The sequence below is a fragment of the Cinclus cinclus genome, chromosome 1, assembly GCF_963662255.1.
Source record: "Cinclus cinclus chromosome 1, bCinCin1.1, whole genome shotgun sequence".
Classification (NCBI taxonomy): Eukaryota; Metazoa; Chordata; class Aves; order Passeriformes; family Cinclidae; genus Cinclus; species Cinclus cinclus.
This window is the reverse complement of record NC_085046.1, coordinates 67296639-67323992: the sequence shown is the minus strand read 5'-3', so window position 1 is coordinate 67323992 and position 27354 is coordinate 67296639. Positions and strand designations below refer to the sequence as shown.

Below are 27354 nucleotides of genomic sequence, written 5' to 3'. Positions count from 1 at the left end.
AATCAATGTAAATGGAGGATTTAGCATAGTCAAGCAGAAAGAATTCATTCCCAAAAGTTTCAAGACTTCCTTATGTGGTGTCGTCTTCATCAGACACACCTCCTTTCCCTCCAGACGACAGATTTGTTACTAGGAAAAACACAGAGACCAAACTGTTCATCTTCCAAAATTTGGGCTGACTTTGTGTGATTAAGATGGGGCAATTTGGACTGCAACTTTTTTTTCCAGTCAGAAGGCTGCAAAATAAGCCTGTCTGAAGTCTTGTCCCAAATGCTTTGACTTCAAGAGAAGAAACTGGCAGCAAGAGGAGAAATAAACACGTTGCTGCATTATTCCAGCAGGCACCAAGGCAGGACTATGCTGGGCAGTGAGTAGGTGTGATTAGCTCATTTGTCATTAGTTTAACACCAAGCAGAAAGCAGAAGTCTAAGTACACGGAAATAACACCCTCCAATTCTGATTAGCCTCTTGTTTATACCACATTGTGGGAAGCTGGGGCTGCCCTGGCTCACTTAACCCTTATGCAGGCACGAATGTTGTAAGTCCTGTGTCCCTTGGAGAAAGGAAGGAGCACCTCCCTCCAGAGTATTAGCAAGAGACAGAAGTGATCCTACAAACTACCACTACCACCATGAAGACATCAAATGCTCTTCTTTTCATCTTAGTCCTGCTTTACATCAATGCCAGCACAGAATGGCCTACGCACACAGTCTGCAAAGAGGACAACTTGGAAATATATTACAAAAGCTGTGGTGAGACTTTTTTACATTTCCATTTTCCTTTTAGCTGCTCAACAGAGTTGTTGTTATGCAGTGAGTGATGCTTATAAGCCAGGCAGTGAACAGAAGGGTAACACTCCCAAACCTGCACTGGGTTTCACATCTAAAATATTTTTCTTGTTTCAAGTGCAGCTGGTTTTGGTTCACACACACAAATCTAACTGTATTTAGAAGACAATAAAGAGGAAATAATGTAACTTAATTCAGAATAATAAACTGCTGTGGAAAACCCAGTTTAGCATGAAAGAGACTGCTAAGATTTTTATCTTGAAGTTAGGTTAAAAAAAAAAAAAGGAAGGAAGACCCTAGGTTTTTAACTTTTTTACCCCTGGGATGAAACAGGCTCTTCAATGCACTGTTCTGCTGCTTTCCTAATGTGCGATGAGACTGTGGTGATGTGCTTTCTGTCCTCCCACTTGGAATGACCAGGGACCCAGTGCGACAGTGGGAAGGATTCGTGTTCTCTGCCGTTGCCACTGTGCTTAGCGAGACTTCAGCAGCAGCCCTTAGCAGAGGCATTTCCCAGGCATCACAGGGCTTTGTTTGTTCTTTAAATGTGTAGAGAAGAAAAGGAGCAAGCGACACTGGAATTGACTGAAAATGAATTCACTGAATGGTGCCTGCTTTCCACCTCTTGCTTTGCTGGCCGTGTGCCTCGCCTATTGTGCTGATCTACTTTACAACCGGGACAAAGGGAATTAGATCCACAGACGCCTCATTCATTTTCCGCACGTGATTTGAAAAGGGATTCATGGCAAATGAGCACCCTAGAGTTTGTTTTTCCAATTCATCCAGTTACAAAAGGTTTTCCTGGGGGCTTTTCCTTGCCTGTAGCTTTCATGCGTTTTTGCACACCCATTAAAATAAAGCCAGTGAGGGACAAGGGAAGTAAATAAATATTTGTAATGCCATTCTTTACTGGCCTGCTCCCATGGGACTAAAGTCAGGCTTCACATTATTTAAATGTGTATAAATCATTAAGAAAATATTTAATTAGATATTGAATACAGACTTTGGTATTGTCTTCATTTTAGTAAGAATTTATTGCATAAGTGAATTCTGTTCCCTCAACAGGTCTCAGTCAGCATGAGATGCCTTGACAAAGAGGCACAGGCTACAGTCTGAGTGAATTCAAAGTATGATGAATTTGTCTGCTGGCATGTGCCAGTTATATGTTGCTTCTTACTGTGCACATCGCTGGCCTCACTAACAATATGCATTTCTTTAGAGTAATTTGTTTCTGTCACTTCCTTTGGTTTGCCATGAACAGAAAGATCAGAGGTATATTCATTCAGGAGGAATTCACAGCTTGAGAAGCACGAGCCAGAGATCATAAAGGTCAGGTCCCACCACTTAGTGTTCTTCTGTTCTCCTGGGCACAGCTATGGAGATGAAAAGATTACACAGATGTGGAAACAATGCAAGAATTAAATAAGATTCCATGTTTGAAGTCAGTTTCCTTTCTCCCTTACTGCTCTGTCAGATTAACGTTGAGGCAACTCACAACTGCCACCACAATGTCCCGCCTTGCCTTTTTCCAGAGACTACCACAAGTGTAGCATCAGCACAGGATATACCATCAGCATTGCTGCTGATGCTGTTCATAATCCGGCAGTTTGCAAAAGGGAGAAGAATTTAAGTGTTTGGGGTTGAGCCCCAAAATCTATAGGTCAGGAGGATCAATCCAAGTACACTAATCCACATCTGCTTCAGAGAAGACACTGTCCTTACTGAGCAAGCTCACAGTGGTGCCCAAGGTGCTGATCACCTTTTCAGAAGGGGAGCTTTGTCCCTAATTCATTTCACTGTAAACCATAACTAGATGGGTAAAACATAACTCCATTTTTCATCTGTGTCCTGCCAACTGTTCTCACCCAGGAGGACACAGACTTGTTAGTGTTTGACAAGACCCCTTCCCACCAAACCTTCTCATTACAAATTTATAATGGCAGCAAACACAGAGTTGATATTAGGCAACTGCCCATACTCTTCAGCTGTTTCAGAGGAATACTGCCCCATATGTCCCTCCAGTCTGAGAAATCCCTTTGGTATTTCCTGCTCCACTGAAGATACCAGATGATGTTCCATTTGGGAGATAACAGGAGCCACAGTGAAGTAACAAGTACAAAACCTTGGGTAAAGGATTGCCTGTTGACTTCAAGAGGGTAAGGATTTCACCTCTAATGTTGTTACTATAGACTTTAGGATGTTATCAGTGAATTAGGACTGAATCAAGTAAAATATAAGGATGTTAACGAATTGTAACCAAGTACCTCACGACTTGTTTCTGGAGCTTAATGTCCTCTCTCAACAAATTATTAGAATTCAGTTTGAGCATTTAAAGAGAAGCCAAGTATCCATTTTTGCTTTGCTGTTTATCAGATCCTCTCCTATAATGCAGTAAAAATCTGACTAAAGTAAAATTATGGGGTAATACAACTGTGATTAATGCAACAGAGAAGTTTAGGTGGATAACTGAGAAAGTGTAGCCATCTCCTGTACCCAGGAGTAAGTTGCAGTTGTTGGTCACAAGCAATTGTTCTTGATGCATCCTGCTCCTATAGCACATAAGATACAGGCATGCATCAGGCCCCCAGACTCAGCCCAAACTCTGGATCTTATAGAAAGCATCCCCATTCTCATTCAGCCACATCAGAGTAAATATTCTGTAACCAGGACTCCAAGCCATGCATCAAAAGAAAGGGCTAGACAGGATCCTAGTGATCAGTATAATGCAACTGTAAAAAAGTAATCTAAAAGAAATCAGACAAAAATTGTCAGCAGTGAGTCCATGGTAAGAAAATCAAGCTGAGAGACAGGTGGTCTAAAAGTAGAGTAAATAGACAGTGTGCTGCCTCCTTTATGTAACCGCAGGAGACATAACACCGAGACAGTCTATAAAAAGCAAGACATTTCCTATTAGGGCCACTCTTCCTTCCAGGAACAAGTGACAGAAATGAAGGAAGATCTCAAATGACCACAAATCACTTTAGAAACTTGCATAGAGGTCCTAAGATAAAAGCAGCACAGGTTAACATCTCTGGCTGAGAAGAGAGAACTGTAATTGGCAAGTCTATGCACAGACATGAAAAGAACCTGCTACATAAATGGTCAATTTCTACCCCTTTTAATTTCACTGTAATAATGCTTTTGATCTTTCCAGCTACATTTTAAAAGGCAATTGTGTGGGAAGGGAAGGGCAGGTAGGCAATGGTAAGAAAGTGCCCTGGGCAGATTCCAGTGTTATTTGAGTAATAGGCATCCACTTGAAAGTGCAAAGTGCAATGCAGTCAGAGACTACACAACATAATTCCCAAACACATCTACCAGCACCTGCTTCTAGATCATTCATGTAAAGCCTAATTGTCTTAATTAGGCATGAAAACATTCTTACCATGCAGTGTTCAAATGGAACCCCCTTTACAGGGGAAAGTAGGTGATTGCTCCCTGCAGACACATGAAAAATATTTTCCAACTATTTTTACAGCTCTTTCTTCAAATGTTAGGTGGACTTCTATTAACACTTTAGTGCTTCAGATTGCCTGTTCTTGTTTCAACCAGCAAGCTTGCTGATTATTTAATTAAATTATGTAGATCAGGACCTGAGAGATTTCAGAGCTCCCCACAGCCTGTGTAGGTTTCTTCACAGTGCAGAAACACTGATAAGGCAGAAGGTTCTAAAAAAGGGTATGGCCACCATCAACCACTAAGGACTTTGTTATTTGTACACTGGAGTAAATAATGGGGAATTTCAGGTAGATCTTCAGAGGAGTCAAAGATGATATCTTCAGAAATACTCCCAAGACTATATAAAACACTGCTCAGACCACATGAGATTTTTAAATATAGAGAAACATATTTTCCCAATTTATATCTGATTTTGTTTTATTTTTCTTCTGTTTTTCATCTGAAGCAAGGTTAATAACCATTAAAGTTTTAGAAGAAGGAGCAAACAATCAGTATTCATTTCAACCTTCTGAATTAAATGTGAAATTGGCTGCACCCTTCATAAGTTTTATATCTGTATATCTACAAATTTTAAAATAATAAAACATATATAGGGCTATGGGCAAACATTTGCTATAATTCATGTCCTCTGCTAGACAAAGAACCAGGGCAATCTGGTCATCTAGAAAATTATTTTTACATGACAATACCTCTTCCAAAACAGAGGAAAGTCATGCTGAACTTATGTCCAATGAGTTCCATGTTTGCTTGCATAGTTCTATGTCACACATGAAGGAGTGTCATTTCTATAAACCTTTTTCCTGGCCTCCAGTGGCACAATAGGAGAGAGTAGCACTGCCCAATTCAATACACAGTTGCATTAAATTGTATTCATAGATAGATAAACTCTCATTTGTAAGGCTTTTCTTTAAAAGTGTGAGCTCAGGTTTGGATCTCTGTTAAAATGGCCCCTTGGACTCAACAGGGTATGGAATCCACTCTGGTCAGATAGTGCACTATAGACATGCTCCTGTTAAACAGTATTGAGGGAACTTTTAGTGCTTACAATACAAGTGGAGACAGAGACCAGTTAGCTCATAATTTTGTGATGATTTGTCTGTTGTTTCTGAAGATTTTCAGGCTTACTGGGTCCCCCTCACACACTCATAATACTTTCTCCTGCATACTGAGAGATCAAATATACTATTTTCCTTAAATTCCACTTGTTCCCTTATTTGAAATACACCTGTAGCATGCAGCCCTGCTCCATCAGCAATACCAACTTGTAAACAGTGCTGTTAAACTGGCATCACTGCAGCACTAATTTTACAGCATACCACCTTCTGTTCTCTATGTCAACCAGTGTAACTAGTCCTTTTCCCTCCCTGACCACACACTTGTGTTCTTTACTTAAAGGATATAAGTAATCTGATATCTTCAGCTGGGAAAGAAAGGCCTGTGAGAAAGTTCTCACTCATGCCTCTTCAGGGCAAAAATTCTTCTAGACATTTGGTAAAAAGAGGTTCTTTTACCATTATTATTTGGGTTTTTGGCAGACAGACTGAGCCAGATGCTTCTCTTGGACTTACATCTTTATTTCCTTCAAAGAGTCTCCAGCAATTGCTTCTGCTTCTAAATTATTTAAAGCCACAGGACACCAAGTCCCCTCTGATCTTTTGTTGCATAGATTGCTAATGGGCAAACAACCAAAGAACTTAAGAATTCCACTTGAAAACATTTTTTTTGTTTGTTTACTCTGTCCAAGCCATCTTACTGTCATAGCTTTGCTGTTGTACTCATCTGGTATAACTTATTTATTCCAAGGGGAAGACCAGATGTGTACATGTATATCTCTGGCATCAGATCCTAAAAATCTGAAACTATCATCAGAATCAAGGTAACACAGTTATGAGTGCACATGCAAATTTTCTTTTTAAATTTTGCTCCCTCTGTGCATTAAAACTATCCCATCTATTTCATTCTCCACATCTCATTAGAGGATTTAAACTTTCTTTTTTCTGTGTGAACTCTTGAGGCGATTCTGAATATCAGTTTACCTTTCTTTTCTGGGGGGCGGGGGGGAAGTACTTAGTAGTTTTAAAATGTAAATGACATAGAGAAGCAGGAGACAATTTCATACCTCCAAGGTACTCTGGCAAAAACATTAGATTTGGTACCTAGACTTTAAATCTTTCAGTAAAATCAATATTAATGCTTTCAGTGAGACTAGTAGTGGAGAGAATTAACCTCAGCTGAACTTCTCCCACCAGGCTTTAAATTTTCCCATCTAATTTAGTTCTCAGTGGTTTCCTCACAGAGCCAAATTCTTCACCAAATCAATTAAAGTCATGCACCATGGACTGCAAAAGAGGGTTGTTTGTGTGACAGCCTCTCTTGCTTCTCTCCAGCTGATAAATCTAAACTGTTTGGCATGTTTTTCACCTACTCACTTTTGCCACATCTTTGGTAGCTGTAGCTACTGAGTCACTAAGGTAAAAGTAAGGATGAGTGGTAACAGTTCAGAAGGCAAACCATAGAAAAATATGTTCTCCCCTTTGGAAACATATAGAAGAGGTATACCTAAAAATGGTACATTACAGTACAGTCAAGAAATACTGTAGGCGAGGCAATACTGCCATTTGCTATTGGATACTGAATCTGAGCCTATGGAGAGAGCACTCTTATACACTAAACAGGTGAGTCACAGTCATTTTAACAATTTGCTAAAAATTTGATATTAGCTTCTGTATTACATAAAGCAGAAATTATTAAAAGGCATATTAACTGCATGAAGTCAGGAGTAAGAACAAACCACAGTTGATGATAAGTGCTCCTATGCAAAGTTTTCTCTGTAAGCATCTAAGCAATAAAGCATTGCTACACTTTCTTGACATTGCCACATCATCTCATCTAGAGCTCTCATCAAGGCCTCAGAATATCTTTGGACCCTACTGTGCTTACAGTTCAGCAAAGAAAAGAGAGGCAGGAGATCAGATGCTCACAGCAATTTAAAATCCATTGGGAAAAACAACCAAAGTATTTTAAGAAAAATTAACACCTCAAAATGAAAAAAACTACAGCATTATTGTGTGTTGATGTCACTGAACCAACTTTAAGGAGGCAACCTAAACCTAGGGAGAAACAGTGGACATCAGGGACAAGATGTTCAAATGCCCTTTACAGATTCAGAACGTACCGAATCAAAACCCTTTGATCTGCTCCAGATGCTGCTTTTTTAGACTCAGGAGAGCTTCTAGCTGCCACAAGCTAGCATTTTGAAAACTACAAGAATTTAATTCAATGCTTCAGTTTCCTCTTCACCTGAAGATGGATGGCTCCTGTCAAATGATCCAGCAGTGATCAGGCAGGTGGGAACCCAGCTAGTTTTCTCAGCAGAGGGAGAATGCCATTTCAACTGTAGCTTACTGCCATGCTCCTGTCATGGATTTAAACCCATCATGGGAAAATAGGAACATTTAGCCCATTTATATGCTGCTGACTACTATTCTGTATAATCAGTGGTATAGCTGCTACCCCAGAGCATGGCATGTGTCTGACAGCAAGGCAGTTTCCAGCAACATTTGGTTCTATTTCTGACACAAGTCTGAAAGTCTGTTGTGAATCCCCAGCCATTCTGGCAAGCACTGATGTCCAGAGATCTCAGTCTCAAGTAGGGCACTATGAAGAAATTATTTAAAAAACAAAACAAAGCAACAAAAACAAAAACACATTGAAGACGGAAGAGACAGCTCTGATTAGGAATACAGGCAGTTACTGTATGCATCTTATTCATCCAGTGCATGGTGTTTTCTTACCAACAGAAGAACAAAGACTTTTTCTCTCTAATTCATTCCCTGCTGGGCCCAAATTAATGCAGTATTTTCTTGTTACACTGCTGTAGTTGAAGCCTGCCCTGTTTCCCTTTCTCTCTCAAGCTAACTAGGAAAAATCAGAATTATCAAGTACAAATCTATATGTGCTATCTCTCAAAACATGCATCTTTCAGTTTTGTCCTCTTAAACAGGATTGAATAAAGCTTTGTCATGCCACACAGAGCACAGAAATCCCCCCTTTCCAAATACCACCTCTGGCAAAAGCAAGGAAAGGCTCCAAACAGCTCTAACAAGCCTGCTCTTAGGAAAGGTGGTTCAGGCAGGAAAAGGCAGAGAGACTCAAGGCATGTCTTTGACAAGGCTGCTTTATGCATGCTAGTGACACCCCCATACCCAAATACAGCCCTGCAGCTGCAGAAAGCCCCTCACACCTTCTGTCTTCATAGGGGCTTCCCTCCACCTCATCACATCAGGCTGGTGCCAGAAAAACGCTTCCTCTCTTCTCCACCTAACATTTGGGGAAGCTTTCTGAGTTACTGTTTCTTAGTATTTGCACATTTGGACATAAGTTATACTCCGCAATGAGCTTTATTTGAAATAGCATGAGACAAAATATTTGTCTTTTATTTAAATTAATTTTGTAAGACACTGAAATCATCTTGCTCCAAAACCAAGGCCATATGCACCACCAGTAATGACTGTGCCTTAGTCTAACCAGGAAATATATAATTGCTCTATGCATTACTGGTGTTCAGTATTCTTGGGAGAGGACTGGAGGTATTTAACTTGCATAAACCTTTATTTTTTATTATTTTTTTAAAGTCACATTTTAAGTTTCTTTTGCTATATGTCCTGGGCTTTTTTAGTTTACAGATTATACTGAAACCAAATCTTCAGGCTTTCTTCTACAGCCATGTAAGTTTTATCAGAAAGGAAGCAGAGTTATTCACTCCATAGGTGTGAATAACTATGGAGGTTTGGGTTTGAACAACCTCAGAGACCACAAGTTGACAGCGCTCTTTTCAAAGGGGAACTCCAACAGTCTCTAGCCCCAGGACATTAAGGATACACAAATTCTAATCTTCCCTATTCCTTCTCCTCTATGTTGCCTAAGCAAGCCAGAAAAGTTCAGGTGATAAAACATACAGTGACTTCTGCAAATGAGGCCAGAGTGATTGAACTAGGCCAGAGTTCCAGTCCAAATCAGGCAAAAGCCTGGAGCTGGTCATGGCTAAGGCAAATGTCTCGGGATGAAGCATTCTCACAATAAAGTAGACATAGCCAGTGTGAGACCCACAATTTATTCTGCTGTCCTTTGAACAGAGGGTCACTCTATCCCTCCCAGACACGTCTGGATGTGGCAGTGGCACGCAGTGAAGGCAGGCCCAAAGGGAAGTTTGTTCAACTGAAGGAGCTCAGGGAAATGCAGATGCATAACCGGAGAGCTGCTAATTCACCTGATGCTTCTTCCTCAGTAGCTTATAAGTAGATTCCAGTGTCAAATATAACCTTGAGCATTCAGGTTAATTTATTTAAATAGACATTAAAGGGAAATTGTTGAACGAACATATAAAGTCTGAAATCCCAAACAGTTCCTCATTCTTTCCCTCTCCTTTCATCACCTTGAGTGTTGTAAAGACTAATGATTTAATTTTATTAAAAGCTTTGAAGGTGAGGAGTTTTGGGTAATTGCTAAATGTTTCTTCCTTGTGCTAATTTCCATCTCCTCTAGCACCAGCTTGTCCTTATATGACCCCAGCCAAGTGCAGTTGTGCCATTATATTCCATTCTGCGGCTTATCTGCTCCTAAAAGTGTTATTTTGAAACACCCAAAACTTACCATTTTGGAGGGTCTTCTTACCACTCCAAGACTTACAGATGCGGACCTTTACAAGCAAAGCTCATCTGCTTGCTGCTGTTATTCACTCATACCACTGATTTTCATGCTCATATGGAAGCAATGAAATTTTAGAGCAGATTCAGAAGAGAGGGAAGCCAGTACCAGAGAGTTAAAAAGACTGGAGGGAGAGGGAAGGAGGAAGGGAAGGAAGGGAGGGAGGGAGGGAGGGAGGGAGGGAGGGAGAGAGGGTGGAGAGAGAGGGGGGGGGAGAACAATAAAAGACAGAGGCTGTTGTACACCAGCACAGCAAAATTCCTTGAACAGGTGCTTCCCATCTGGCCATGAAGTTTCTATAATGCCCACTTAGTCATCTAGCAGCTCAGGCTCTGAGGGACATTGCCACAGTGGGTTAGCACATTATCATTCCCAGCTGTCTACTTCATCCTGGGCTCTGGAGATCCCCTCCCAGGAGGCTGTAAAGGCAGCCCCAGCTCACAGTCCTGTGCCTTTGTGCGCACCCATGTTCAGCAGGGACAGGAGCCACTGGCCCCACAACTGCAGTAACCAGGGCACAAAAGGGAGTTCCTGTCTGTTGTCCTTGTCACTGAGGCTACAGTGCTGTAAATACATATGAGCTAATTTACCTATGAGCCTTCAGCCAAGAACAAAAGCAGGAGAAAAAAACTCTAGAAAGAAAAGTTCAGGAACTTATTTGAGCTTCTAGGCTGTACTACACACACCTGCTCAGTCTTCTAAAGAAAACCCAGCCAAACCCATCACTGTGAACACCTCAAAATCATAAGTCAGGCTGAAATTTTGCTCTGTAGTGCCAGTGCCCATGGCAAACCACATCCCAAGTCAATATAGGAACAAATCTCCACAAATCTCAAGGGTACTTGAGTAAGGGTGAAATGGGCAGTGAGGATGCATGGGCTCAGCTGACACTAAGCCATGTAAGGGGTGGTTGGTAGCAAGATGCCTGGTACATACGAAATTCACTTCTCACAAAGCAGGATTGTGCTACAGAAGCCAGTCTTCAGTGAAAGCTGGACATGCAGTGCTAGATACAGTTGAGAGCTCGGCATCAGCCACAGCATCAGGTTCAAATAACAAGTCTGAAAGATCTTGGAGTGCATTGACTGTTTACAAAAGCCGAAGACATTCCCATTTCCCAGAGCGGTTGCCCAAAATTTAGTACTGCCTGGAGAGAAACTTCAGTTGAAATTCTGCTTCCAGACACCTTTCATGCTAGCTGTAAATATGTTGCAGCCCAAGTCCTACTCACTAGATACACAAAAAATGCCCTTTTCCCCTTCAGTAAGCAGATTTTTGCTGATAAACTTCAATGTGTTTGCAAAATTTCCAATAACATTATGAGTGTTGGTGGTATATCAAAGCTGAACTGGAAAAGCAAAATTCTGCAACCAGTTAAAGAGTTTCTAGCTTTAATTATGGGAGAGGGAGCAGATTGAAGGGAGTAGGTGGAGGGAAGTCTGGGAACATACAGTACTGTGCACCATGAAATGTTGCAGGGAAGTAGAAGGCTGAAGGGCAGCCCCACGTATTTTAGAGATCTAACAGTAAATGTTATTGCTTTGCACATGTGAAAGACATAACGTATTTTTTTCAGTCTAACTAGCTCACTTCAGATTGAGGCAAACAAGGAAGAATAAGTATTAAACCTCCATAGGAGACACACAGTGACTCACAGTTGTACATCTGAGATGAAAAACAAAAATGGTAATTGCCTTGAGTTGCCTTGGCCACAGGAGGGACTCCTCATGATTTAAGGGAAGAGGGGTATGGCACAATCCCTCAGTGCATACTGCCCAGCTGAATTTACAGACTCCTTCACTTATCATGAGGTTAAACCCCACTAGTTTCATTAATTTCATTATAGTAGCAACATTTCTCCCTACATGTTTGGGAATCCAGACTCCTGGGCACCATAGCTTTAGCAACACAGTCATTCTTTCAATTAATTTCAGCAGGAGGCCCCCATATATTCCACAGTATCTAAGACTGAAAAGTGGGATTGCTAAATCTGAGCAGGAATTTCCACTGGGATGGTCAGATAATTAATTGGGGTGCTTTTGGCAGTGGAAAATTTTACATTTCTCAGCAACAGAGTAGCAACAAAAACTCCAGCTGCTCCAATTCACTTTTTTTTCTGGAATTGTTCATGTGAGTGCTTCCACACTCTTCTTCTCTGAGGACCAGACAACACCTCCTGAGGACCAGACAACACCTCCTGAGGACCAGACAACACCTCCTGAATATGTCAGGATCCTATGCTGCATCACAAGCACTGCAGTAGAAGACATCCATGGCTACAGTGCATTATAAAATGTATTATCTGTCAAAGGAGGTCAACCCATAGAAATATACAGACATCCAAACTAAAATAACCGTGAGATCAGGGTCACTGTAAGAAGCTCCAAGCTTTCCAAAAAAACTCAGTTTCATGAACATACCCTTTCTACTCAGTTAACTATGAGAAATTTTAAACTAGAAGTTCAAATTCTAGCCCAAACACCACAATTTAATTTGTTCATTGAAGTACAGCCTAGTCTCTTTTAAAAGAGAAGACCATCATATATGTTCTACTGCCATGTTTGACCATAACTCTCTCTTGAAATTGCAGAACCAACAATTTTAGTAACTTGACAACCAGCACTATTTGTAGGCATCAATGCCCAAATTGCTCTGAATCTGAGCAGCCGTTTCCTGAACCTGATCATCACATCATACACAAAACAGAAACAAGAGCGGCTCTAGCAGAAGTCCAGAAAAAAGAGGAAACCAAGCCCTGAGAGGGGGTAGAAACCAGAGGGGAAGCAGGAGTAACGGTCCTGGAGAAAAGAGAAGTTTGACATGCTTTCCAGCTGGAGCAGGAAACTACTCTCCTAACCGATTCCAACAGCTTCTGAAGCTGCAAAAACAAAGCTGGAACTGACAGGAATAAGAAAAAAGGGGAAAGACAACCCTCTTACTGTGGTCACACTTGATAAACAACTCCAGGCACTAACGTTTTGTCCCAAGCAGATTATGCAACTGCAGAGACTTCTTTAGTGGAGTGGAAGACAAAATCCAGCACAGGGACACAGAGGTTTGGACATCCCAGTGCTTTTTATTTCCCTCCTTTGAGTAGTCAATTTACCAGAATTTAGGGCTCAGGTACTCCTGTTAGAGCACACTGATAATCTGTAGGATCACAAAACCCAGCTTAGTTAAAGTCCTCCAGGTCCTCTCAACACTTTTATTCATTCTGTGATCCCTGCTAAGAATCAGGGTTTGGTCACAAAGGCTTGCTGATTGCCAGCTGCTACAGCTGTGGGGCACTGCTTCAAAAACAGGGTTAGACTGTGGGGATGCTGGCTTAGCCTCACAGAGGACACTTGCGACTCAAGTTTCACCACATCATCAAAGGAAAATTCTCCCAACCTGTTATTTTCAACTCGGTCAGATTAGCTCAAGCAACAATAATTAGAACTCAGTTCCCAAATCTATATTTGTCACTCCCAGATCCGTGTAAACGAAGGAGCCTATGCCTGCTTCTGCACATGACAGAGTTGCTTCTCTTTTTTTCTACAGAGAACAATGTTGGATGTACAGGCTGGCTGGAAAGCCATAATGAGGGACAAAACTATGCCTAAAGCAAGTTTGAGGCTCGAGGTGTTTTTCCAAATTGGCCAGATCTTTCCCCTCCTGCCACAGCTTTGGAAATAAATTCTATTGGCTGTGGCAGCTGAGCTGTCAGTGGTTGTTGCTGCTGTCTGTCACCAGAGAGTGACATGGCCAGCCTTCAGGCACACCATCGAGTCTCATGGAGGCTAGCAAGGAACAAGGTGGAAGTGGTAGGAAAAACAATCATGTCCTTTATAAGAGTTTTAGAACTTTTTGCAGAGAAAGAGATACTACAGGAATTGGAAAGAATCACATTCATGACAATTATCAGTCAAAGGGCTCCCCTTTGTCCCCACAGTTCTGCTAAAGTCTCCCAGAAAAGGAAAAATGTAGAATATTTCCTGGCTTAGAAATATCACAGGATGGTGGACCCAGAAAAAAGTGCTACAGTATCACAGTTAACATAATTTATTTTCAGTTTTGGGCTTTCCATCCCACTACAGAATTCAGTTTCCTAATCAGCTTCACCAAGCCATCTTGTGATAAAAATTAATTAACAAGCATCTTCATAAACAATTCCTCATCAGTGCTGAGGAATAAATGGCAATGTGAAGAGCTCTTTGGGAAGAGCAGTTGTGCTGAGACTTCACCATTGAATAAGTATTGGCTACCCAACATTGTAGGGAACTTGCTTTCTTTGAACTTGGTTAATTTTCCTACACAGTAGATTCTATCCTCACACAGGTTACCATCTGAGTGTGCCTCAGACCAAAGGGGCAGGAAGGACAGAAGTAATTACTGAAGGCAGGGTATAGGAGCTTTGAGCACTTCTTGGACAGCTTTTAAAGAATATGTAATTTGTTTTTTATAACACATTATATTTTATTTACTTCTATACAGTCAGTATCTCATTAAAAATACAACTTGTAACCCACTGCTTTGTGTCTTCAAACAGATCCCCAGCAAGATTTTGCTCTCAGTATCGACCACTGTTCTGATATTGCAACCCACACCTTTAACATCAGAGCTGCAATGGTCCTAAGTAAGTGAATTGTTATTTTCTCACACCATACACAGGTAATTCATGTTAAGTGCAGGTATTAAGAAGTAAGCGGGTGACAATCTCCTATAAAACATGAGTGGGCTTAATTTCTTAGAAATCTCAGAACCTGTGCAGGGTTACAAAAATGTCAGTTCTGTTATCAGCTCAGCCTCAGACTACATATGTCACCCTAAACACGTCTTGTCAGCCTTCAGCCCCTATTCTGCTGCTACTCTTCATTTGTACACATGGAGAGCCAAGGGGGAAGGGGGGGCTGTTCTAGAGTTCATCATCTTCACAGCTAAGTCTTCTGGGAAGAGTCTTGTTGAACAAGACAGCTACAGCACCCACACTCTTGAGTCAGTACCTCACCAAATTTCCAAGGCTGCGACCCTTGCAGGTAGGGGACTGAATGGACTCCCATGGAGCAACGTCGGGACACCTTTTTGTCCCTCATGGTTGTACAGAGAAGTATGCTGGGAAAGTGCTGGCCTGAGGCAGCAGCCACGCCACCAATTTGCCACCTGCACTAGATGAAATTATACCCTTCAGCACTTGACTGTTCAGTAATAAAAGGTAAAAACTGGGTGCAAAATTTCATATCAGCTATAGCTTGCTTTGTGATTCTTTCACAGGAAAGCCACCTCTTGCAAACCTGAGCCTGAAGCTCATCTAGATCCTGTACTACCAGAGCATAAATATGAAAGTGCCTCTGTATGCTCTTGTTGCTGAAAATAAATTTGTATGCCAAGTGTCTTTTAGCACCTCAGAATGGTTCCTTGCATTCAAAAGGTCTCCCTTCCTGTGAGACATGCAGCCTATTTGCCCAGGGAGTATCAGTTTTCAGGTGGCTGCAAAGGTAAACAAGCCTGAAAAAATCACACTACAGACATTTGCAAATACTTTTTCCACAAGTCAGAGTACAGGACCTCTGTCTAAATCCAGTAGCCTCACTGGCTCTGCTTGTGTCAGGCATAAGCAGGCAATCTCCTAGCACTGTCAAGCTGCTGCGCTGGTCCCTGGCACATGTTTGGCCCAGGCAGCAGTTACAGGTCACAGTGGCCCCCAGGGACCCGCTGGATATGATCCCTCTGCTTAGAACACAAGAAAAGTTTAGATGTAAGGAAAACAGTCATGGGCATAGTTTATTTAACCATCAAGATAACTGCTATTATGTTCCCTGTCATATACCTTGAAGGGCCTATGAAGGACCTGTTCCTGAAGCACGGATTTCTATGTATCAGGAGTTCTCCATGAAGAGAAAGAATATAATGGCTCAAACAGCAGGGAGGAAAACACTGAATATTTTTTAAAATAAAGTAATGAACCTGTTTATCCTTCTACTTTCTCTGAGCTCTCTTTCTGATTTGTGTGTAGGACACAGCATCAAGGAACTCTATGTCAAGCTGGACATGATCATAAATGGAAAGACTGTCTTAACCTACTCAGAAACACTTTGCGGACCGGGTCATTCCAAGCTTGTTTTCTGTGGAAAGAAGAAAGGAGGTAATTTAGATAGCACTCAAAGTGTTTGATGGCTACTGAATACTCCAAGCAGGATGCACCTGCTGTGCTGTTGACTGCACCAATACATCGCAATGTTCTGTTTACTTCACCAGCATGTTAATGGGTGACAGGAACACAGTAGGACAGAGACATTTTAATTTAAGGGCCTGCTTTTCCCCCCAACCTGTTTGTTTGCTTTACTTTTAATCACAGAATATTGCACGCACATGGGATTTCAAGTCCATTAAAAATAACTGTGGTTATGTGACCCCCATCCACCAGCAGAGAGGTTCATAAGCCCTATTTAGAGGCACATGCTTGTCATGTGAGCAAGAAGTATGATAAAAATAAAGGCTAGTTCTGTAAAAGAAATGGCTGAGCAAACAAACAACCATTCCGAAAATGTTCTTCACTATTATGCAAGTCACACCTTCTGTCCTTAAAGGCAATTCTTTAATCACTTTATGAGGAAATATGCTTGAATAAGGATATTTGGAACAAGATATTATTTGCCAGCATCTGTGGTTTGCATCTTGTTCCTGTTCAACGTGTGCCTGTGCAGCAGACAAATTCAGCTCATGGCAGTCATACTGCCAACTGATGAAGACTTGCTCTATTGCTTGCTATTACTGGCCCCCAGAATACAGGCATCTTTGGGCCCAGGTGAGCTTGGGCACCTCAAGGCCCCTTCTGCCACAGCCCAGGCCAGGTAGTGCCAAATTAGCTGGGCCATGTTTGGAAGAGCTATGGTCATGCTTCTGGACTGCAGTAACCATGCATCCAGTAATTTTTAAATCCCTCTTACATCATGATCATCTCTTTAGGCTGATTTTACTAAAAAACAGGTAAAGCCACAGAGGAGTTTGAGTTGTCAGAGCACCAGTTAGTTCCAGAAGTCTGCTTTCCTTCCATTCATTCGCATCTTCAAGCTGATAACACTGCAATAACTCATGTGCAAGGGCCATGAGTTTAAAGACCATGCACAGCACTACTACTAAGACAGCCCCTGGAAAATTGCTAATACATTTCACACTGCATGAAACTATCACAAAGAATAATAGAGAAACGCTGCATGAGCAACCAATTATGTAAATCCTGTAAGCCAGATAGACAAAAAATTTAATTCAGAAGTTTCTTCAATTGTGTATTGAATTACAGGAGGAGAAAACCCACCCACAGACCTACTGAAAAACTATATTATTCTGATGAAGTACTCAATAACATCCTTTAGTGAATACATTAAGGAGAAGTAGAGTCAGTCCTGAGCTGAGCACAAACTGCTATTCTCACACTAAGCTACAAAGCCAAAACCTCCTGGGGTTTCCAAGTCTCTTAATCTTAAACTGTCAAGGAGATTGTTTCTTCTAATTGAAGTACATTATGATATAAACACATAGTTAGTTGTTTAAATAATACTAGATATCTTCATTTAGAAGTATCCTTACTTTAGTGTGGAGACATCTGCTATGCACTTTTAAATTCACACTCTCTCATTCAGTAGCTGTTTTTACTTAATAATTAAGTCACAGTAGGAAAGAAGTGAACTTTCTCAGACAGGTTCAAACTGAAAATGGGGTATTTCTTAATTAGTTGACAGTTGAATCTACCCCATGTTTTAGGACAGAGAATTGAGCTGAAGACCAATTTAAGGCAGTTCAGGCATAATTTACCATATTAGCACAGCTGTAAATCTGACCTAATGCCTGGGCAGGAAGGACAACTTGTGAATGGCCAAGTATGAAGACTACTAAGACACAGGAGAGCAGAGAGCCCTTTCAGCTTTTTCAACTAAAGCTCTTAATGGAGAGCCTCTTCTTCCCTGTTGTGTGGGCAACATTTCCAACATCTGGCCAGACCTGGCCTGAGTATCAATATAGTTTCACACAGAATTTGCTTGCCTTTCACAAGGAGGTCAAAAATTGCCTGCTCCTCCCTCTCCCAAAATTAGACAGAACTTCTACAGGTTTTGTTGATCCACTTACTTGTGGGGAAAAGCAGAGCCGAAGGTACAAGAAAAAGAGACTTTTAATAGCCAGACAAGGTGTAAAGTCTTAGTTATTTGAGGGAAGTCTCCTTTCTTTTTTATTTATATTTGCTCTCCTATAATGCTACAGTTTCTTCATGACTGGAAATACTCTCTGTGCTGGAAAGACTTAATATAGCTAGAGATTTCATGTTCATCATAATCACGTAGTATTTACTAGTTTTGTTAACCAAAGGTCATGTCTGGCACTGCTCACTCAGACTCATAAATAGGATTCCAAGATCTTTTTCTTTGAGCTATATGAATGTTGTGAAGTTGTTAGCTCCAAGTTTGCAAGGAAATTTGCCACTGCCTACTTAAGAACAATAGCAACAAAATTGCTAAATTCTTTGTGGCATAACATGAACTCAGGCCTTCCTCTTTTTTAGTAGAAAGTGGTGGTTATTCCCCATTTCCTCCAAAGAAAACAGTTACATAAGATTTAACAGATTTCCCAATGCAATCACTAAAATCAGAGTGGAAGATCTTCCAGGGTAGTATTAAGCAATGTGCTGACCACAGCTTGCAGGCTTAAGCAAAGCTACTTGACAAAAAGAGAGCTGCATCCTCTGCAAGTTTTCTTTTGGGCTCAACTGACAGAGGCAGCATCAGAGCACTTGCACAATTCCTGGTGCACACTCCCCAAACCATAGAGTAATCCCCACCTTGCTTCAAAAGTCCATTCTTTTATATTATTGCCCCTTTCAGTAGGTGTTACAGTGAGCAAGTTTCTAAAATAGTATTTGTGAATAAAAGTGGAGAACATAACAAGAATTAAAAGACTGACTATCACATTGAGAATACAGGTAGCTGTTTCTGAGAAAGCAGCAATACCAAAAAGCTAGGTCTTTGAGCTGACACACAATGCCACCTTGCTTAGCCCCTACATCTCACCTTTTAGCAAAAGGTAAAACACACAAAACTTTCTCATCTGGCCATGTATTTACATGTGTTTTTTCCCACTCAACTCTATAGCTGGCAGTTTTTCACATTGTTCCTACATCCATAGCACCCACAGAAGCTGTGTGTCAGTTGCATGGGTGCAAGATTGTGTCCTAGAAGAACTCCAACATGTAGCATTGAAGTACTAAAAATATTTAAAACATAGAGAAAGGAAGAGGTGGGTGCAGATGTACAGGGCCTTTATATAGTACAAGAGTGTGAGAACGCATAAAGATTTTCAGTGAAAGGAAGATTTGAGAAAGAGGAGTGAGAACTTCATTATAGGTGTTTAGTCAGGAAGGAGAGGCATCTTCATGACAAACGATAACTAGTAATTTGAAGTAACCCTCAGGAAGTTCTTACGCATTTGAAAGCTCTGCTCAGACTGGAAGCTACTAAAGGCATGCTCACTAGCAATAAAAAGGACTAAGTCACTTTTGGTAGAAACAACACTGAGAAGCTGCTACAAAAATACAGTAGTATCACCTTGATGCAGTGGTACATTAGAAATATTTTCTAAGCAGCTCTACTATCAGAAATCACTTTCAGATAAATCTATAAGAAAAAGGACTAAAAGCACATCACGGATGACAGCATGCTTGACAGGTACCATAAATTACTAGCAGACCAAAAAAGAAAAAAGGGAATATTTAATTGGAAAAATGCACTCATGGTTTATGCTCTTCCAAACGCATGAGCATTTTTTGCCAGCACAACTGGGCTTTTCTCTAGAAAGACCACAGAATTCTTTCACAAGATGAGGCTCAGTGTATGTGACATTTACACTTACTGCAGCAGATGCGTTCATCCTCTTCCAATGGAGGAATGTAAAAAACATATGAATATGTGGAGAAAAAAAATGCATATTAAGGATGCTGTGATAAACTGCAGTCCTCCAAGCTTTGGAGGATGTTTACACTTCTGGAATTATAGCAGAAATCCCCATGCAAGTGAATGGTCTTTGAAAAGCCTGATCCACTGAGGAGGTTTCAATGGTCCAAAGCAAATATGAATGATAAAATTCAGCAAATTTATGAATCCATAGTATTTTGACAGGTCTCAACTAGCTGAAAATGAAAGCTGCCCTTGCTTTCCTATAAGGATATACTTTCCAAGCAGCATAGTTTTCCCCTCCCCATTAAAGCAAGGAAGGTCACAGGAGTTTTCCAAAGGACTGGTTACAGAACCACAGAATTGATGAGGTTGGAAAGGGCATTTGAAGATCATTTAATCCGGTTCCACCTACATCAAACAGGGCCATCTGACAGCCAGCTGCCCATGACTGTGTCCAGGGCAAGGTTTTTAGATATATCCAAGGATGGATGCTCACTGAGTAACCCCTGCCAGTGCTCAGTCACCCTCACAGTAAAAAAAAAGTCTTTTCTGATGTTCTTGTGTTTTAGTTTGCACCCATTGCCTCTTTGCCCTGCCCCTAGCACCAGTGGAGAGCCTGGCTCTATCCTCTTTTACAACCCCACTTCAGGTATTTGTACATATTGATATGCTGTCTCCTAATGTTTTTGTTCTCCATGCTGAACAGTCCCAGCTCCTTCAGTCTCTTCATTGCAGAGATGTTCTAGTCCCTTAATTATATCAATGGCCTTTACCTAGGCTCTCTCCAGTAGCTCCATATGTTTCAGCTGTGAACCACAGCAAGATCCCTGGTTAAAAATCTGAAGCATAAAGCAGTAAATGTGGACCTTAAACTGAACAAGCAGCCCCTGCTGCTCCACATTTGAAGGCTCCCTAAAATATAATATAGCCCATGATGGTAATTTCTTTGATAACTGAGCAAAGGCATAGCTACAACACATCAGAGCAATCAAGGCAAACTTCTCAGAGTGGGCTGAGGCAGAGCCTTGAGACTGCATTCATCTAGTTACTTTATCACAGTGAAGTGTGTGGGGAAAAATAGCTTCTACCTACACTAGATGAGAGATTAGCATTGCCATAATTTCAGAGGCAAATTTATGCCCTCATGATACCTACTTCATTTTAAAATACAGGCTTTGCAGAGCCTGAATGCTGCATCTATGTTTTTAGATTCTGGATGGCTTTCTGAGAGCCTAGATGAGCTCCTAACAAGACACATGATGCAAGAGAAGCTTCTGTGTCCCTGTGCAGAAGGACTTTGGGTGATTGCTTGCTGCCCAGTTTCCTCTTCACTCTCCTGTGCTGTCATCCAAGATTTGCTAGGCTGTGAGTTGAAGGAAGGTAGTACTACAAGGCTCTCTACTGAACAAAAGGACACACAAAGCTCAAGCCCCACCACTGCATGGTCCACATTACCCTGAGTGGGCAGCTCCCAATATGCCTTAGGATCACACCAACACACGCAGCTCAGGTCTCAGGGGAGTCACTCATCACCTAAGTTATGCAGACTTCAGTGCCTTTAATTCCCATTTAGAGTCTATTAAAGTTGTGAACCAGGAGGTGGGCTGTACTGTATTTTTAAAATTTTTGAGTCACCGCTCTCTGCAGTGGAGATGTGTCAGACTCCTGGGCTCTTGCTTTGTGCACAGAAGGGAACAGCAGTGGTGACTGTTGTCTGAAAACAACAAGACTTCTTGCTGTCCATGTGCATTAGTCAGAGATGCAGAGGGGAATGAGTACAGTACAATTGCTGTAGCATAGTTGATCAGTTTGAGATTGACAAGCTAAGACATACTTATTCTGTTCTCTATTTTAGGATTAGGTTTTACAGGGCATCTTGTTTTGTTTTGCATCTTTTCCACCCCCCAGGATCATCAGAGCATTACATTATACAAACTTCTCATAAATGCAAAGGTGTAGAACATTGGTGATACCTCAGGTTTCTCCTTTTCCTAGTTTATCTTATTGTCATGATTCTTTCATATAATTTTGTTACAAGACTTACATTTCATATCATGTGTGGGAAGAGCTTTTGTGGACTGTTTTCAAAGTCCATGCATGGTGAGATGGACCATACAATCTAAAGATGTTACAAAGCTTTTATCCAACCTTTCACAAGAAACAGTTTAAACCAACAGTGAGACTAGACTAAAACAACTCTCTAGAAGTGACAAGCATCAAAATGCCAGCACATACTCATATAAACATGATTAAACACTTACTCCTCTGTCACTGTCAAAGTAAGGACTATTTCATGACACTTACAAAAGAGTCCTTAAACAGTTCTTAGACTTGTGTGTGGGGCACGTTGTACAAGAAATTCTGAAATACTGAAACATCTACAAGTTTTATTTTCAGTCAAGTCTGCACAGTTTGGCCCAGCAAGCTAAGAAAAAGTAGGAGGAACTGCAGAACAGCTTGCTAATTCTCTCCATTAATGCCGAAGTTGCCCTTTCTTCAACAGCCAAGAGCAGGCATGCCTCGTATGTTTAGGGGGATGAGGATTGGAAGGTGGAACTCCCAGTCTCTATTCCAGTCACCAACACAGCTACCATGACTTTAATACCTCATGTAACTTCTTGATGAACACTCCCTCAGCAGAGAGACAGACACGTTCTTATTACTTTAAAGTCATGTTCAGCAAGCAGTCAGAAGTCCACACCTACACAAACAGCTCAGATTGGTTTTTCTAAAAGTTACCAAAACAGTACAGTTCAATTACTGCAGCTGCAGGTGTTTAATAGTTCATGCTAAAGAACTTGAGTCTGGCAGTCCCCCCTCCCATTTCATTTCCAGGATGTGTCATGGCATAGGAACAGTCACCTGGTTGTGCAAAGACATGCCCACCTTTTCCATTCACAAGGGCTGCAGATACTCCTTGAGCCCAAGCTCTGCCTTTCTTACCCCATAAGGCAGTGTACATTCTGATAATTCCCTCAAGAGGGTTGTTGCGGGACTGTGTATGGAGCATTTTGCAGTTCCGTTATACTTGTCACTGGAGGCTTTGAAATGTCATTACAAAAGAAGCATCTATAATCACCTGACTTTTTCCTTCACGTGCTGCATGCCTAACCATCCATCACCATTGTTGCTTTCCAGAACATCTCTATTATGAAGGACCAGTCACATTGGGAATCAAAGAAATCCCTCAGGTAAGTTGGTCACAGCTGTGTTCCCAAGCAGATGAGGTATGGTCAGAGGGCTACCAGCAATCACATCAGCACATCCCAGGCTTCCCCAGCTGGCACACTCTATCTGACAGTGTTTTATATGAATAATGCTTTTCAGTATGAAATTAAGAGTTAGAGGCACTGCTATCCAGAGACAAAGTTATTTTTCAGGATAGCAGATCTCTGAACCAGTAGCATTAAGTCAGAGAGACATGGAGCTCTTTAATCAGCTCCCCCTCTCTTACTCTTAAAATAGCAAGAAAAAAAGCAGTTCCAGAGGACTCCCAAGAGACCAAGGCTGCAATTTTGCTCAGTCCTTAGTGAACTGAACAATTTGGAGAAGCTCATTGCTATAAAGGCAATTCAGATAGCTATTGGAATTAAATGTGTTCCACTGTACGTACATGGTGTCAGGCACAGACCAAGGTCTTCTAGGTGGCAACAGAAGGTACAAGTTATTAGGCCAAGAACACTTTCTATGGATTTATGCAGCCTTAAAATAAGAAAATAATTTCTTAGGAAGGTGAGAAAAAAGGCAGTACTCTAGGCACTGTTGTGAATCTCCTGGTCATCCACTACAGATACTTTTACTGGCAGCCTTCTCCACACACAGCTAAGTCTCCTCCTCAAAGTGCAACCGAGTCACACTACAAGAAAAGACAGATCTCAAATGCTGTATGCAACTGTCTCTTAACTGGGCACAGCATGAAGATATATTTGATCAGTACATCACAAAGGATTTTTTAGACATATAACTAAGAGATTGGATTGAAGGGAAGAAGGCAAAGTTTTTGATTATCAGTGTTGAGAACATGGCAAAGAAAGGATCACAGTCACCACTACAAAAGCATAGAGTTCAGGTGGTCAGTCAAATACTCCTTAGGTTTGCTCAGAGAGTCACAGCACGAGCTCTCAGTTCTTCAGCAGCAGACATAAAACATATGTCAGAGGCTCAAAGATGAGGTCTGGGATCTGCTCAGCACTGGATTGCTCTAGGCAGGGAAAAAAAAAAAAAACCAGGATCAGAACAGGGATACAGAACAAAGACATGAGTCCCAAAGAACCAGGCTTGCTTGCCAAGACCTGCAGAGATGATAACAAGAATAGCTGGCTTCTGGGAGGATCAAGCCTCCGTAAGCGCTACCATCTCATATGTCTCAACCTTTCTTTGGTCATGTCATAGTGGCAACCAGGACCTTCATTTTCCCAAGGATTTCACACAGGGAGCTGGACTCCCTTTATGCAGACTGTTATCCCACCCTAACCAGCCTGCTTCTCTAAAGGCTATACCTACAGAGGCCGTGTTGAGCATTGCTTTTTGATATCTCACACAGGCGTGCCTGAGATCACATCGATCAGCATCCTGCTCCAGGAGCAGCTTTACTAACATACTTAGGTAGTAAAGCCTCAAGACAAACTGAAGAATAGGTCTTTAAACCAAGAAGAAGCCATAGAAACATGCACACAGACCAGTAAAACTCCAGTTCTGGGCAAACTAGCCAGAAACTCCAAGATTTGTCGCAAGACTCTTTTAATAACAATTTTTACGACAAGCAAAAAATTATTCTGAAGGAGAAAAAAGAAATCTATTTGCGAATAAGAAATGGAAATTAGTTATTAAGAAGTCTCTTTTATGAATTAAACTATCAGCTTTTAGAGACTTAATGTGCTTGTGAGAAAAGGAACAGGAAGCCTCTTTTTGTTAATTAATCAATCAGGCAAATAACACCATCCTCCCATGCTGACAAAAAGGAATGATTCCATACAGCAATTGTCTTTTGCTCATTGCAAAGAACAGCCTCATCTGAGAAGCCTGAGGGATGTTTGCATGCTCCACCCAGGAATTACAACCAGGCTCTATTCTCAAGAGCATGTTGCCATTGGGCCTCTCTCTAAATTTAGATTTTACTCTTAACTTGAACCTCTTTGTGAGGACGCAATCCACATATTGCTTTAAAAATCCCATTGCAAAAGGCAAAGACTCATTCTAGTCATGCCTCCTTCTACTCCACAACCAGAAGGGCTCTAAACAGGGCAAGAGCATTCTGTGGTTTAAAGTGAGAAGGTCACTGCAGCCAACCTCTCCTACCCCACCATTTTGCCCCCTACATGCTCCAGAAAAAAAAAACAAACAAACAAACAAACAAACAAACAAAAAAAAAAAACCCAGAAATAATTACTGCAGTGCTAGCAATACACAGTGAATAAAATCTAGTTCACCTCTTCTTCCAAATCTGTTAAAGCCACCTTGGTCACTTCCCTGTACAGTCCTTCTCCAAGTGTCTGAAAAGAGCCATTTTGATCAATACAAGATAGCCATGGCTTCTTTAAGGTTCAGTTTATGTTTTTTGGTTTTTTTTGTTTTTTTGCACTGTAATGATATAAGTTCTCCCCAAAGCCTGAATTCATAACTTCAACTACACAATTGGAAATTAGACTACTTCTGGCTTTATTACATAGGAATTCATTATAGATTGAGTCATCTATACACATACTTCCCCCAGTGTGCTCTGTTATAAAAATTCATATCAATAAGAGTGAACAACAAGTTCCATGTAAGAGAAGCACCAGAGAATTAAGCACCTATTTTTCCAGTTACTAAACAGCACAGGCCATATTGTGCTTGCTTATATAAATAATGAGAATTTACACAGATATGAAGGGATTTTTTTATGCAGCAAACCATTTCATTCCCCTAGCACTGTTTAATTTTCAATTTGTGCTGTCAGCATTGATATCCCTGAGGACAGTATTTTGGCAGAAAATATAGGCACATCCTTTACCACCTCTGAAACATTTGGTCCAGGAAGGTTTTGGAGGAACTTGATGGGAAAAGCATTGTTATCTTTTCTAGAAAGAGGAGTCAGAAACTTAAGAAGTTATATAGTACTGATGGGCTAATCTCTTGCTTTGCATTTGTCTCACACAGGGAGATTACACTCTTTCAGCAAAGCTGACTAATCAAGATCACGTCACTGTCGCTTGTGCCGATTTTACTGTGAAAAATAATTTAGACTATTATTAGCAATTTCACGAAAGCTACAGACTACCAAAACTATTCAAGTCAAGTAGGCTGCCTGCATGCTGCCATGATTCTGAAGAAAATAATCCTCACATGGTGATTCTGATGCTGTTCCTCTTCATGATTTGCTATTTTCAAGAAGTTACTAGATCTTCTAGTGGTAATTTTATCTCTAAATGCACACTGTAGCCTACTTTTTTCTTCTAATATATACAGCTGTAAGAAGAAAGTATCCAATACCAACACTCTCATTTTAGGATGAAAATAGCATGAGGCAGAACAGGCGAGAGCCTAAACACTTTTTTGCAGTAAGTTATGGAGGTATCCATTTCTAACACAGGCTAGAAGATGACTTTCACATATATCACATATTACGCAGTTACAGAACTCAACATCTTAAATCTTCTCTGGAGCCTGTCTGGAGATTCCACAAGCACAGCTTTTGTTATAACCACAGAACTAAAGCAAATAGGATGAACATGCCTTTTTTCCAATGATCGATGTCCTGCCACTGGACTCATATCATTCTAGTCTTCTAGAGTCTACCTGGAATTTTTTGTTCTGTAATGTCTTTTAGGTGATCTGTGAATCACTCTGTACCTAGGCTATGTGCTCTTCTTGCTTCTCAATAAATTCATAATTAAAGACTATTTTTTCTCATTTTTGTCATGATTCTAGGATCTCTCCAAAGTTTAAGGGGGGAAGGGGTTGATGAGGGAAACAAGTTCAAAGAGCACATTTTAAATATGAAGTATCAGTCATGTTTACACATATTTTTTATTCAGAGGACAAGCTGTTCCTTGCTTTGAAGCCCCAGGAGAAGTAACACAAATTATATTCCAAATGCAGCACATCCCCAAACCATCACATTCCAAGAGCCTTTGTAGCTGGCATAGCGGATGGATGGATGGATGGATAGATAGATAGATAACCAAGCACAGGGCAGCACACGGGATTAGGAGCTTGGGTTAGAGAGTGTAGAAATCTGTTTGGGATCCTGCCTGGGGTAGGGCTGAGTTATGATTTGAAAAAGTATGTGCAGGAATCAGAGACACAGGAGGCTCCTGGAGCTGAGCACAAGCTTACAAAGGTTGGTCACAAGCACTGGGATGCATGCCTCACGTTGGAGAGGTTCAACATATACAGTTAGGGCAGCTGTGGCTCACATCTGGCCACCCAGAAGCTCTGACATATGGCCTCCATCCTACACACCCACATTCTGCAGCTCAAACAAATTCCTGAGCAGCCAA

General features: G+C 41.1%; 1 protein-coding gene across 1 annotated transcript; it reads left to right on the top strand.

Moving 5' to 3' along the window:
- The first annotated feature begins 517 nt into the window (after positions 1-517).
- LY86 (lymphocyte antigen 86) lies at positions 518-26742 on the top strand. The gene is made up of 5 exons (XM_062491597.1): positions 518-752; positions 14482-14568; positions 15946-16074; positions 23012-23064; positions 26012-26742. Exons 1-5 carry the CDS (start codon positions 632-634, stop codon positions 26105-26107), a joined length of 486 nt encoding a protein of 161 aa, XP_062347581.1. The 5' UTR covers positions 518-631; the 3' UTR covers positions 26108-26742.
- The last annotated feature ends 612 nt before the right edge of the window (positions 26743-27354 follow it).